General features: G+C 38.6%; 1 protein-coding gene across 1 annotated transcript; it reads right to left on the minus strand.

Annotated features, from left to right (window-relative positions):
* Positions 1-9,244: 9,244 nt before the first annotated feature.
* Positions 9,245-10,222, minus strand: LOC119807287 (olfactory receptor 7C2). The gene has a single exon (XM_038319343.1). It carries the CDS (start codon positions 10,220-10,222, stop codon positions 9,245-9,247), a length of 978 nt encoding a protein of 325 aa, XP_038175271.1.
* Between the last annotated feature and the right edge of the window lie 3,449 nt (positions 10,223-13,671).

The following is a 13,671-nucleotide window of genomic DNA, read 5'->3' on the forward strand; positions in this document are numbered from 1 at the left end:
TGCTCAACTTGCTCCTTGCATTTCATTAAGTTCAAGGTCCAGCCCATAGAGTTGTATGGTCCGCATTCAGGAAGGATCTTCTTATCTCAAATAACTCAATGAAAATCACTCACAAGTCCACAGGAAAACCCTATCTCAACAATTTCTCATTGAGATTTCCTTCCAGGTGATTCTAAACTATCAATCTAAACTGTCAGTTAAGCTAGAACTATTAAGAAGCTCACCTAAACTCTGACTATGTCACACAGGCATGGAACACTCACGGACTTACATTTTTTTAGTCTCTGAAATGGACAAACCAGTGTACTATGGTCCAGGGCACCAACTGCATACCAGAAGTCATTAACATCATGGTCAGCATACACTCTTGGGTATGGCCAGAGCCCCCTGTTTTGCCTGACACTTTTATCAGGCAAAATTTTTGGAAGATTATTCCAAAGATCGGAGGTGTTCTAGTTTTGTTTCTGTTGCTGTGGTAAGACACTTTGACCAAAATTAACTTGAGGGGTTATTTGATGTGAAATTCTAGGTCGTACTCCATCATGGAGTAAAGTCAATGCAGGAACTTGAAGGCTGGTCTGCTTCTATTCCACACAGCATTATCTTCAACCAAGGAGCTCAGTTTGCAGCAAGAGGAGTGAGTACATTAGTAACCATGGAAGATTCTGCTTGCTAGTTGTTTGGCAGGCAAACATGTGCTCAACTGATTTCTTACACAGTTCAGGTCAGCTGTCTAGAGATGGTATTGCTCACAGTGAACTGGGCCCTTATACATCAATTAATAAGACATAGGTTTTATTGTTCTAATTCTGTGAAGAGACATGGCAACAAAGTGGGGTTTGTTTACCGTCTCAGAGGTTTAGTTCATTTTCATTACATCAGGGATCATGGTGGCACGTGGGCAGTTACACTATTAGAGGAGTTGAGAGTTCTATATCCAGATCTGCAAGCAACAAGGAGAGTGACACTAGGCCTGGCTTGGGTCCTTGAAACCTCTAGTGACACACTTCCTCCCTGGAGGCCACACTTCTTAATCCTTTCAAATAGTGCCACTCCCTGGTGACCAAGTGTTTAAATCTGTGAGTTTGTGGGAGCCATTATCATTCAAACTACGATGACTCCTTCCTCCCAAATTCCAACAGACCAATCTGATCTGGGCAATCCCTCAATTGAGACTCCTGTAGGTGAGTCTAGACTGTCAAGTTAATAGTTAAATCGGAGGAGAATAGAGGTCATAGCTCAAGAGGTTAGCAAAGGCCAGTCCTTTATTTGGTTTTCAGGCTTTGAGTACTCTTTGTCCCATGAATTAACCTCTTGACTGCACACTAAGGTTGGAAATGAAGCAATTTCTCCCAGAATAGGTTTCTGGATCTAATATCACCAACCACTGACTCCTAAGACTGTACTTATAACTCCATGCTGCCTCAGTGGATTCTGTATTTCTTTACAAATTGAAGAAGGACATTGAATTAAGAATTATTTATTGCACCTAGTTGAACCTGGATGGATATCAAAGACTCGGTGAAAACACAAATAGTGAAATAGTTTATTTCATATTTCTATAACAATAATTAAGACTAGATAATTTATAAAGTAAGCAAGTTTATATAAACTACTAGTTCTAGAAGCAGGAATCTAATGCCAGGCAGCTCCAACTAATCAGATGAGAGTTTTGGGCTGGTCCATAACATGGGATAAGCCAGAGGGGAAGGAAGGGCATGCACAAGGAAAGTGGGATCAAGTGTGAAAACTAACCCACGAGTAAGACACGATTCCGCTTGTGAATTTCTGTAACTGATACAGTTTTCACCAGGCTCCATTCTCCAGTACTGCTTCACTGAGAGGTCAGGGTTCAACAAGTACATTTTGGGAGATACTATCAAGCCATCCACAGGGGAAAAAAAACATGACTCTAAGTTAAAGTTTGCTTCCCTTTTGATCAAGAAAGACAAAATTAACAGTTTCCTAAGTTAGATGAAACATAACTTGAACACATTTTTTTTCCAATAGGGGAGAGAAATCTAAGTTCAGCTAAATTTAATTTTTAAAAAAGATTTACTTTTATTTTATGTGTGATAATGTTTTTCCTGTGCACCATATGTGTGCAGTGCCCATGGAAGCCAGAAGAGGGTACCAGATACTCTGGGACTGGAGTTATAGATGGTAGCAACCATGTGGGTGCTAGGACATAAATCCGAGTTCTCTGGAAGAGCAGGCAGTACTCTTAACTTTTGAGCCATCTCTCAGGCTACTAATTTTTTAAGATTAGAAAAAGTTCATTCTTTAGGAATTTTGCATATATATCCAATATATTTTGAACATAACCACTCTCTTCTCCCCTTCCAAACCCTTCTCAGAACCACTTCTACAAACTCCTTTCTCAATGATGGAGGAGAGTTATCTGTCTATGTTTCTTTCATTGGTTAATTAATAAAGAAAACTGCCTTGGCCCTTTAAGAGAGGTGGAGTAGACAGAACAGAATTGTGGGAACAAGGAAGTAGAGTTGGGGAGACGCTTCAGGCATTCGCCATAGTGAGTCTCCATGCTGCTCTCCGAGATGGACACAGGTTAAGATCTCTCCTGGTAAGCCACAACTCGTGGTGCTACCCAGATTACTAAATATGGGTTAAAGGAAGATATGAGAATTAGCCAATAAGAGGCTGAAACTATGGGCCAGGCAGTGTTTTAAAAGAATACAGTTTCCGTGTAATTATTTCGGATAAAGTTAGCCGGTTGCTGGGAACTGGGCGGCGGGACGCAGCCCCGTCGCTTCACACTACACTCTTTTCATAGCCCACTCAGTCCAATCAATGCTATCAGTGGGTACACTGATGTAGAGCCTTTCACTGGATCATAGGCAACCTACCAGGTGCTATTTTCCTAAAAAACACTGACTTTCCATGCCAGCAGCCTTCAAATGCTAAGGCTTTTCAGCAAGGGGAAAAGCCATGAGCCTCTCTTATATATAATGGGAATTTGACTGGATTGATCTTATACAGGTATTGTGCAAACAGTCAGAGCCATTATGAATTCATGAGTATATCAGTCCTGTCATGCCCAGAGAACACATAGGGTCATATGATATCCTAACAAGGGCCACTGCTCTGGAGATAACTAACTCTTCCTACTCCAGCAACACTTTCGCAGCCATTCTTCACAACTGCTAGCTGTTAATGTTTTTCTACTCCCTCTTCCATGAAGTTCTCTGAGCCATGTGAAGAGGGGGCATGATATAGCTGTCTTACTTATGTCTCAATAATCCTCAGAAGGTGTGTTTTGAGACACCTTCACATTATTCTTTAAGCACCTAAGATAATCCTGGAGCAGAAACAGCTGGGAAATATGGGGGTGGGGGAAGCTTCAGATCTAATGCAATCTATTTGCAACTGAGGTATTTAACCAGAGATTAAAAGTAGTCCTTGCAAAAGCAAGAGACAGTTCTGTTTAATAAAGCCAACTCCAAGCCAGGTGGTGAACACCTTTAATTACAGCATTTTGGAGGTGGAGGCAGGTGAATCTGAGTCCAAAGCTAGCCTAGTCTATAGAGCAAGTTCCAAGACAGCCAGGTCTACAAAGAGAAACCTGGCCTCTAAAAACAAAACAGAATGAAGCAAAACCAACTAACTAACCAACCAAACAAACATGCAAAACCAAACAACCAAACAAATCAACCAACCATCCAAACAAACAAATGGACTCCACATTGGACCCTTAGAAACTTTCCCAGAGACTCCAGTATTCAGCTCAATTTCAGCCTTTATACCTTCATCCTGCCTTGTATTAGAAGGTCTCCATCCTCAGAGAGGGCTTTGTGTGAAAAGGCATGACAAATGAAGAGGTAGAAGCATCCTTCCCCCAGTTCTTGGAGCCTTCTTGCTCCTTCCCTCCTGCTCTAGTTTCTTTAGTAAGTTTCTGTGTTAGATTCTCATTGTTGTGACACTCAGAGTTTGTTTTTACTCAAAGATTTAAAGGCTTCAAACCATGGTTGGTCAAATTCTTTGGGTTGGGACAATGGTGAAGTAGATTTGAGCCCATCAGTTTCTTCTGAGACACATCCCTGATGACTGAAAGGATTCCTCTACATTAGGACTCACCTCATAAAAGTTAAGTAACCTTCCAATGTTCCAAAATAGGAACCACACCTTAAATACATGTGTCTTTTGGGGCTATGCTAGATCCAAATTACAGTAGAATGAGTTTAAAAAATGATTTTATTCTCCTAGATAAAAGGTACATAATGGTACACAATTTTGTTTATGGGAGGGATTGGATTAGATTTTCTTCCCCCCCAAAATGTATGCAATAAATTTAATTAATCTTTAGGGAAGAAATCATGCTTCATATTTATTATCCGTCTTACAGATAAAAGGCCAAGGATTAAATAAAAAGCATTTTGTTTATAGCAACACCATAAGCAATTTCTCAATATATTCTTAATCTTATTTTAATCCTATCTTAATATTACCTTAGTCTTACATATTTAAAGATAAATTCAAATATAATATGGCCCTTTTCATTTCTTTTTTTGATAAAATGAAATATAGTAATAGAAAACAACACCATCATATCAAGGCTGGACCAGACACCAATGTAAGAAAAAGAGAAACAAGCAGGCACAAGAATCAGAGATTCATTCATTTACACATTTAGCAGTCCCATAAATTTACCAAACTAAAAGCTATAATATATACTTAGAGGACCTGGGCAGATTCATGCAGGCCCTATGTTTGCTGCTTCAGTCTCTGTGTGTTGTAAGGAGGCTGTTTGTCCCAGCCACCCAGAACTGAGATAACCGTACAGAAACTGTATTAATTAAATCACTGCTCATTAGCTCTAGATTCTTATTGGTTAACTCTTACATATTAATTTAACCCATTTCTATTAATCTGTATATTGCCATGTGGCTGTGGCTTATTGGTTAAAGTTCTGGCATCTGTCTCTGGTGGGGCTACATGGCTTCTCTCTGATTCTGCTTTCTTCCTCCCAGCATCCAGTTTAGTTTTCTTCATCTACCTAAGTTCTGCCATGATGTGCTATAGGCTCAAAGCAGTTTCTTTATTCACTAATGGTAGTCACATCATACAGAGGGGAATCCCACAATACCTCCCCTTTTCTATTTAAATAAAAAGGAAAGTTTTAACTTTAAATAGTAAGATTACATGTAACAAAACAATTATCAAGCAAGAATTACAGTTACAATATTAATATCTATTTTCTATCTATTCTTCAACTTTATCAAAGACTCCAGAAGGATATAATATTACCTAAGCAAATAGGAAGTGCATTGTAATCAACTTCCAAAACTCTAGAAATTACAGAGATATCTTGCTGTCTGGACATTCACCCAAAGTTCTTCTGTAATGTTGGAGCATCCATCTTCAGCCTACAGGCCCATTAGTATCCAGTAGACTTTTCCATGAAGCAGGAAATTTCAAAGACAGTTCTGCCTATATTGACAGTTTGTAAGTCACTTTCTTCTGTATTCCGCAGAATGTCTAGTACACTCTTTCATGAAGCTGGAACCCTGATGGATTGTCTCACCTTTAGGCAAGTTCAGGAGTCATTTCTCTGTGGGTCCTGCATGTACAGTTCGTACAGCATAACATCAAGCAGTCCAGGCAAGAGCAGTTTCTTACCCAAATGGCTAACAAACTCCATAAGGAGCCTCTTAGATGTCCATCTTCCTCTTGAAGTAGATTGGTGCTGCCAGGAGCAGCTGTGTCTCATTGTCATGAAAAGTCCTAAATTCTTAAAACATTTTAAGTGCCATATTCTGTAGGTCTCTGAAAGATTTGAAGAATATCTAACTGAATTATATCTCTCTATATCTAGAAAACCTAACGAACATGACTACAAGCTTGACTATTATATATGACTCTATCAATCTATATTTCTTAACTATATATTATACTTTTAAATGATCTGCCAAACAGAATACCTTAATCAAGAGCAGAAATCTATATATATATCTACATCTATATCTATATCATCTATCTCTATCTCTATCTCTATCATCTATCATCTATATCTATCATCTATCTATCTATCTATCTATCTATCTATCTATCTATCTATCTACACTATAACAAAATTGACCTTAAATTTGTCTCAATAAACCAAGATCCATACCAATTCAAATCCCTATAGCATATCCCCCCTTAAATGTAAAGAAACATTTACAAACAACATTTGGGAATATGGGCAGAGTTCTCTCCAAAGTGTTTCCCGCTGTTTGTTGGGCAAAGTAATTTTTGGGGGTGTTCACAGGAACCTTTTGGGGGTTCTTTGTCCATCAAACCACATTAGTCTGGAATTAATCTACTGGCTCTCATCCTCTGTGGAAACAAAAGAAGAACCTCTTTTCCAAAGAACGTAGCCTTAGACACATATTTTGAATTCAAGATAGCTTTAAAATATATATGCTGGTTTAGCTTAGCAGCCCATACAAGGAAATGTCTCGCTGTACTTAGCTCCTTCACAGTCAAAAAATTAAAAAAAAAACACAATAATATAAACAATTCATACTCTGTGTACATTCTACCTTTATGTGGTTTATTTTTTCCTCTATTACTTTTTAATATTTATTTTATTATCATTACTCCTTTAATCTATGACTGTCTGTAATCTATCTCTTTAAAGACTTTGTTTTATTTAACTGTCTATACTTTTTTCCTTTTCTCTCCCAAGCCTATGTACATTTATCCAACACTATGACCCATTTAGAGATTTTTTTCATTTGGATTTGTCTTTATTGTGTATTTATAATTATTTTCTGACAGGGACTGAAACCAAAAAGCATGCGGTCAGCTTTTCATCAACACCATTTAAGTGTGTCTTGGCAGGACCTCTTAAAAGAGTTGCAAGGTTTTGCAGCTAAAACTGAATCAGGAAGCCTCTATTAAATGAGAGCACTTGCCTCTAGCGGGCAGAGCCCATCTTAGAAAATGCTGCTATCAATAAGCCATGCTTAACTCTATTTTTTCATCTAGAATTACTTCCCAAGCTCTGTCTGGCTTTGTGTGGACGTAGTCGTTCACACGTTGGGCACCATTTGTTCTCTGAGGTTTCTGTTCTGCCTGGTTCCCACAGTCGTTAAGTCCCAAAGAAATCACACAGAGGCCTACATTAATCATAAACTGATTGGCCCATTAGCTCAGGCTTCTTATTAACTCTTATAACTTACCTTAGCCCATTATTCTTATCTGTGTTAGCCATATGGCTCAGTACCTTTTTCAGTGGTGTAGTCACATCTTGTTTCTTCTGTGTCTGGACAGGACTGCAGAAGAATGGGTTTCCTTCATCCCAGAATTCTCCTGTTCTCCTTGACCCACCTCTACTTCCTGTCTGGTTGTCCTCCATATACTTCCTGCTTGGCTACTGGCCAATTAGCATTTATTTAAAATATAATTGACAAAATACAGACCATGGTCCCACACCAAGTGAGATCAGTCTCCCAGGACTCATGAAAAAGCTGGGTGCATAAATACATACTTATAATCCCAGTGCTAGCCAGCCAGTCTAGATGAATTAGTAATGTCCAGGTTCAATGAGAGACTATGTCTCAAAATATGTGAAGAGAGACTGAGGGAGATACTTGATATCAACCTCTTGCTTGCACACATAAGTGCATGCACCTCACCCTTCCATAAATTTGGTCCTTCAGTGGTGTCTCTTAGATTCTTTAGGTTTTGTTTATACATTCTGAATTTTATAGTTTGAAGGCTCCATTTCCTATTCCTTATCTTCAACTTCTCAGTCTCTCTTCCACCTTACTCAATAGTGAGATTTTGTTAATTAAAAATTAATTTATTGAAGCTTTTCATTACCAAAATTTTAACTTAAATCTAAATTTCTCTTTACTTCCATTTTTATATCCTGTATTGGCTTCCTTATGTTGTTTAGCTCTTTATTTATAGTCTCTTCAAATTAATTCAGGGGTTTATAAATATCCTCTTTGATTTTCTAAACATTTTCTTGAAAATTTTTTCCCTAAACTTAGACACATATTTTGAATTCAAGATAGCTTTAAAATATATATGCTGGTTTAGCTTAGCAGCCCACACAAGGAAATGTCTCGCTGTACTTAGCTCCTTCACAGTCAAAAAATAAAAAAAAACACAATAATACAAACAATTCATACTCTGTGTATGAATTGTTCTTTTGAATTCTTTGTCTGGGACTTAATAAAATGCATTATGAAAGTCATTGTAGAACTGGAAATTTTGGAAGAACCCTGTTGCTCCCTCCCCTGATTTCTTATGGTACTACATTTGTGTTCCATGATGGAAAAGAAGAGGAATCATGAGGACCTGCCCCTAACTGAGAAGTTTTGGAAATTGTTGACTTCTGGGGGAGACAGATTATTCCTTTTCAGGCATGTGGCCACTGGTAGGTTGCCCATGCTCCTACAAATGGTCCCATACCAATGCACATACTGGCAGCATTAATTGGACTTAGTGGTTTAATAAAAAAGAAAGAAAAGGAGTTCATACTGGGAGCAGGCCACATTGGTGGGGGGGGGGTTGGAGGAGAGTTTGAAGAGTAAAACGTGTGTGTGTGTGTGTGTGTGTGTGTGTGTGTGTGTGTGAATATTAAATGAATATAGTGTTTGAATCCAGACCAAATTCTTGTTTAAGGCCCCCAATACCCGAAGCAGCCCCCTTTCTCTTACAGATGCTGGAAGGTACCTCACTAAGGGCACTATCTCTGAATATATAGCTAACAGATTTCTAGTAGAAATGACCTCACATCAGAGGAGGTACTGGTGACCACATATCCTGCCCCTTACCTTTCCTGCAGCCTCCTGCCTGGGAATTAGAGAGTTCAGATTCAGACTTGTGCTGTGAGTGCCATCTCTTTTGTCAGAGAGAACTACCTCTTTCTCAGAGAGTTGTAATAAGGGACCTAGAATCTACAACATGGGCCCTAATATCCTCATTAGAGATACTGACATGCTGTCTGTCTCTGATGCTAGGGCTTGAACTCCTCTCAGAGCCCATGTTTTTCTTCCTGCTGCTCTGTCCATGATGTCAATAACTCTTCTAATCAACTACTTGACCCCCAGATTTGTCTCAGTGTTTCTCTTAAAATCCACATATGAGACCTTTGATATATGATCATATTTATATGCATACATGACATTCTCAAGAATAAATAAAAACAATATAAATCTTGTTTCTGAAAAAATGTAGTCACTACCTTAGATGATGTTTAGTCACTACCTTAGATATGTTTTCTGATAGTTCACTGAATTGCTATTTTTGGGGGTCCTGATATGGTCCCTTTGCCAAGAAACACCATCTTCCTGAGGAGTTTCCCCAAAGCCTTCTGCATATCATTGTTCCTCAGGCTGTAGATGAAGGGATTCAACATGGGAGTGACCACAGTGTACATTAATGAGGCAACCAGATTCATTCTAGAAGATGATGTGGCTGCAGAGCTGAGGTAGACTCCAAGACCATTGCTGTAGAACAAGAAGACCACCAAGAGGTGAGACACACAGGTGGAAAAGGCTTTGTACTTGCCTCCAGCTGAGGGAATTCTTAGAATGGAAGAGACAATCTGAGAATAAGACAATAGAATCCCAAAGAAAGGGAAACCAGCTATGACTATAGTCATAGAATATACCACAATGTTATTGACAAGGGTGTCAGAGCATGCCAGCTTCAGGATTTCAGGAAGATCACAGAAAAAGTGTGGGATTTCTATGTTTGTACAGAAAGACAGCCTTAACACAGTCAAGGTTTCAGGCAGGGAACTCATGACACTGATTAACCAGGACCCAAGAGCCAGCATCACACAGAAGCAAGAATTCATGATGACAACATAGTGCAGGGGATGGCAGATGGCCACGAAGCGGTCATAGGCCATCACTGTTAGGAGTAAATTATCCAGACATCCAAACACAATGAAAAAAAATATCTGCGTGATACAGCCTGTGAAGGGGATAAGTTTGTGTTTGGTGTGGATATTCAGTAGAGTCTTTGGGATGGTGGTAGAGGTGAAGCCGATGTCAGCTAAGGACAGGTTGGAGAGGAAGAAGTACATGGGCATGTGCAGGTGGGGGTCTAATATGATGGCCAAGATGATGAGTATGTTGCCTATGATGGTGACGAGGTACATGGAGAGAAGCAACCCAAAGAAGAAGGACTGCAGGTCAGAGTCTTCGGTGAATCCCATGAGGAGAAAGTATCTACCTCCTGTTTGGTTTTCTCTTTCCATAGGACTGCTGGATTATCTAAAAGGAGGGAAAAACACAATATAAATTCATCTCAAGTGGATTCTGTCAAATAATGTCAATATATTTTATTAAAACCCAAGGTATTAGCTGAGCATTGTGTCACATGCCTTTAACCCCAGCACTTGGAAGGCATAGGGAGAAGGATTTTTGTGAGTTCAAGGCCAGCCTAGTCTAGAATAGCCAGCGTTATGTAAAGAGACCCTGTCTCAAAACACCAAACACTAAAACAAAACAAAGGAAACAAAACAAACAACTCACCTCTCCAAAACAAACAAACAAACAAAAAACAAACCCAAAATTCCCTAAGGTACTATGCTGGTGAGCTGACTCAGTGTGTAAAGTTGCTTTCCATCAAGGCTGATGACCTGCTTCTGATTTCTGGGTATGCATGGTGTAAGGAGAGACCCAAATCCTTCATTTTTTCATCCAACCTTTACACATGTGCCATGGCACACACGTGCACTCACACACACAGAATAAATAAATAAATGCAAGGGCTGGAGAGATGGCTCAGCAGTTAAGGGCTCATACTGCTCTTGCAGAGGACCTGGATTTAGTTCCCAGTATCCAGGGAAGCAGCTCAAAACCACTAGTTCTAGGAGATCTGATGGCCTGTTCTGGTTTCAGCCAGTACTTGCACTCATGTACAAACACACACACGCACACATATGTATAATTAAAATAACTATAAAAAATCTTTAAAATAAATGCAATGAAAATTTAAAAGAAAATACAAGAAAAACAAGAAAATAAAATTCACAGGGGTACTCAGTCATTTTTTTTTGTGGGTAATCATTTAATCTCTGACTGGAAATTTGTTGTTACCATTGTCACCTAAAATAGTTGGTTGCAGATGAGTGGTTCTCAGTGTTGTTCTCTGGAACAGCAACTTCAGCATCACTTTGACGGCTATTAGAAATGAGCATTTGGAAGCCATTCATACCAACTGAGTGCCATGCATTTTGTGGAACCAGTGATCTCATCCGTGTTTTACCAAGCCCTCTGGGGAGCTCTGATGTCCACATGCGTATGAAGACCAAAGTTATGGTGTGCCTAAGCAACCAGACCTCATCAGCATCCCTGATGGCAACTTTGGTGTGTTCTGGCTAATGAAAGTGTGAATGGAAATTTTCTGAGTATATACTGACTTGTAAATCATTGGAAATCTTTGTTTTATTATAGTACTTTCTCTGGTCTTTATATGAGCCTGAGCACAATTGTTAATACCCACTTTTCATGTAATCATTGTTTAGATTTCCTTTATTTATACAAATAAATAAATTTATACAAATTCTATGACATGTAACTTTTCTTTCTTTCTTTCTTTCTTTCTTTCTTTCTTTCTTTCTTTCTTTCTTTCTTTTTTTATTTATTTTTGAGACAGGGTTTCTCTGTGTTGCTTTGGAGCCAGTCCTGGAACTAGCTCTTGTAGACCAGGCTGACCTCGAACTCACAGAGGTCTGTCTGCCTCTGCCTCCTGAGTGCTGGGCTTAAAAGTGTGAGCCACCACCACCCATCTGAAATGTAGTTTCTAAACATGAAGAATTCAGAGTTTCTAAGTCTTAAATTAATTTTCATTATCTGACTTTTTCTGCCGTCAGTGTTCTAGGCATTGTTGTGGCATCACTGAGTTACTTCCTCAGCCCCTGATTAGCATTACATGAATGTGTTCTACATGTAAGCTGTTCAGTAAATACTGTCCATTTGATCATTTACATCAGTTCTCAATTTTTATATATTACAAATACAGTTTAGACTCACTTGATTTTTAATTTTCTTCTCTTATGACAATTTGTGGGAGCATCCTGTGAGTTCTTAAAAGTTCATAAATCAAAAAAGTCTAATAAAAATAAAATAAATTTAAAAAGTGCACATACTGTTTTTCACCTTCTTATCAATAAATTACTCTAAATAATCACACACACACACATGTCTTAACAGTGAGTTGATTGTCAAATATCTTTGTATAAATAAGTATTTGGGGCCAGGCAGATCTGCTGCTCACTCACCTAGAGCCTGAGCCTGCCTCAGCGTTAGCTTTTCCCACCTCGGAGGGAGAGGAGGCTGTGGCAGGGAAGATCATAGACCAGAAATGGCAAGACTTACCTGGGGATTTTCCCCATGTCCCAAGTCAGGAGTGGGTTCCAGCCCAGTCTAGTGGCAGGGAAAACAGAACATGTCACGGGATGGAAGGCAGTTCCCATGTAGAACTGGTGTCTGGAACACCATACTCTACAGTCCCACAGTCATCTGATGTCTGTATCTTTGGAGAGTCAGGAGGAGGTTATGCCTGTAACCAAGAGCTCCTGAGGCACAGGCTGGATGGTGCCAGAAAATAAAAGAAAAAAAAAGAATTGGGGGGGAGGGCAGAAAGTGTCTCAATAAGTAAAGGCACCTGTCATCACGCCTGATGTCCTAGGTCAAACACTGAGACCTGAGTGGTCAAAGGAGAGAGCAAGTTCCTGCAAGTTGTCCTCTGAAAAACAGTCTATTTATTGGATTTCATCAAATTTACAGTTAATTCTGGAAAAGTATTTTTATTGTGTCAAAACTTCTTGTTGAAGTAACAGATAGCTCTCTTTTGAAATCATTCTCTTTCTTAGCTAAATTTTCTGACAGTTTTTAACATGTAAAATTATACTTATTACTCATTAATAGTGTTTTAGTGTAGTTCAAGGTTGATATTATGAATGATATTCTTCTATGATGTATCTCTACTTGTGCAACAAAACAAAATTTAATAACAATAATAATGATAGTAAAAATAAAATCTACCTTTTTTGATGAGGTGTATTTGTTTCTGGACTTTCTTATTAATTTATTAGTTTTTGTTGAAATTTATCACATTCAAGAGCACACTCTGCTCTTTTAGAGGATGGGACTTGGTCTCCTGCTTTTATGTATATAGGCCTACAACTATGGGAATCCAATATTTTTTTTTGACTTTCACAGGCAACACACACACACACACACACACACACACACACACACACACACACACACGATACACTCCCCACAAATGTTCTAGGCAAAATGTATCACATTCTCTGCATTGCACCATAATATTTCCTTCAGGTACTGTTCTATTCACTTGAAATTCCGAGAACCTTGTCAAAATTTGTTATGAGAGATAGAGTTGCTAGTTTCCTTCTCTATTTCTTTCAGAAGTTGTACAATATCACATGATGTTCACTTTCAGGTTAAACTATATCATTTGTAATTTTTATCACATGTATTCACATTTTCACAAATATTTTAGAAAGTACTAGTAAAAGTATGACTAAGTGTTCACAGATGGCTATTTAGATGATATGATGCTAAATCTGATTCCATATTCTCAAATAGTCTCCAAACGTTAGATGTAGAACAGGCTGATGACAAGGTCTTTTAGGAAAACATGAATATATAAATACTATAAACATAAACATGA

Source organism: Arvicola amphibius, chromosome 2 (assembly GCF_903992535.2).
Source record: "Arvicola amphibius chromosome 2, mArvAmp1.2, whole genome shotgun sequence".
Taxonomy (NCBI): Eukaryota; Metazoa; Chordata; class Mammalia; order Rodentia; family Cricetidae; genus Arvicola; species Arvicola amphibius.

Bases quoted from the DNA above. Each gene is read 5' to 3' on its own strand.
- LOC119807287 (XM_038319343.1), bottom strand. From the start codon at position 10,222: ATGGAAAGAGAAAACCAAACAGGAGGTAGATACTTTCTCCTCATGGGA.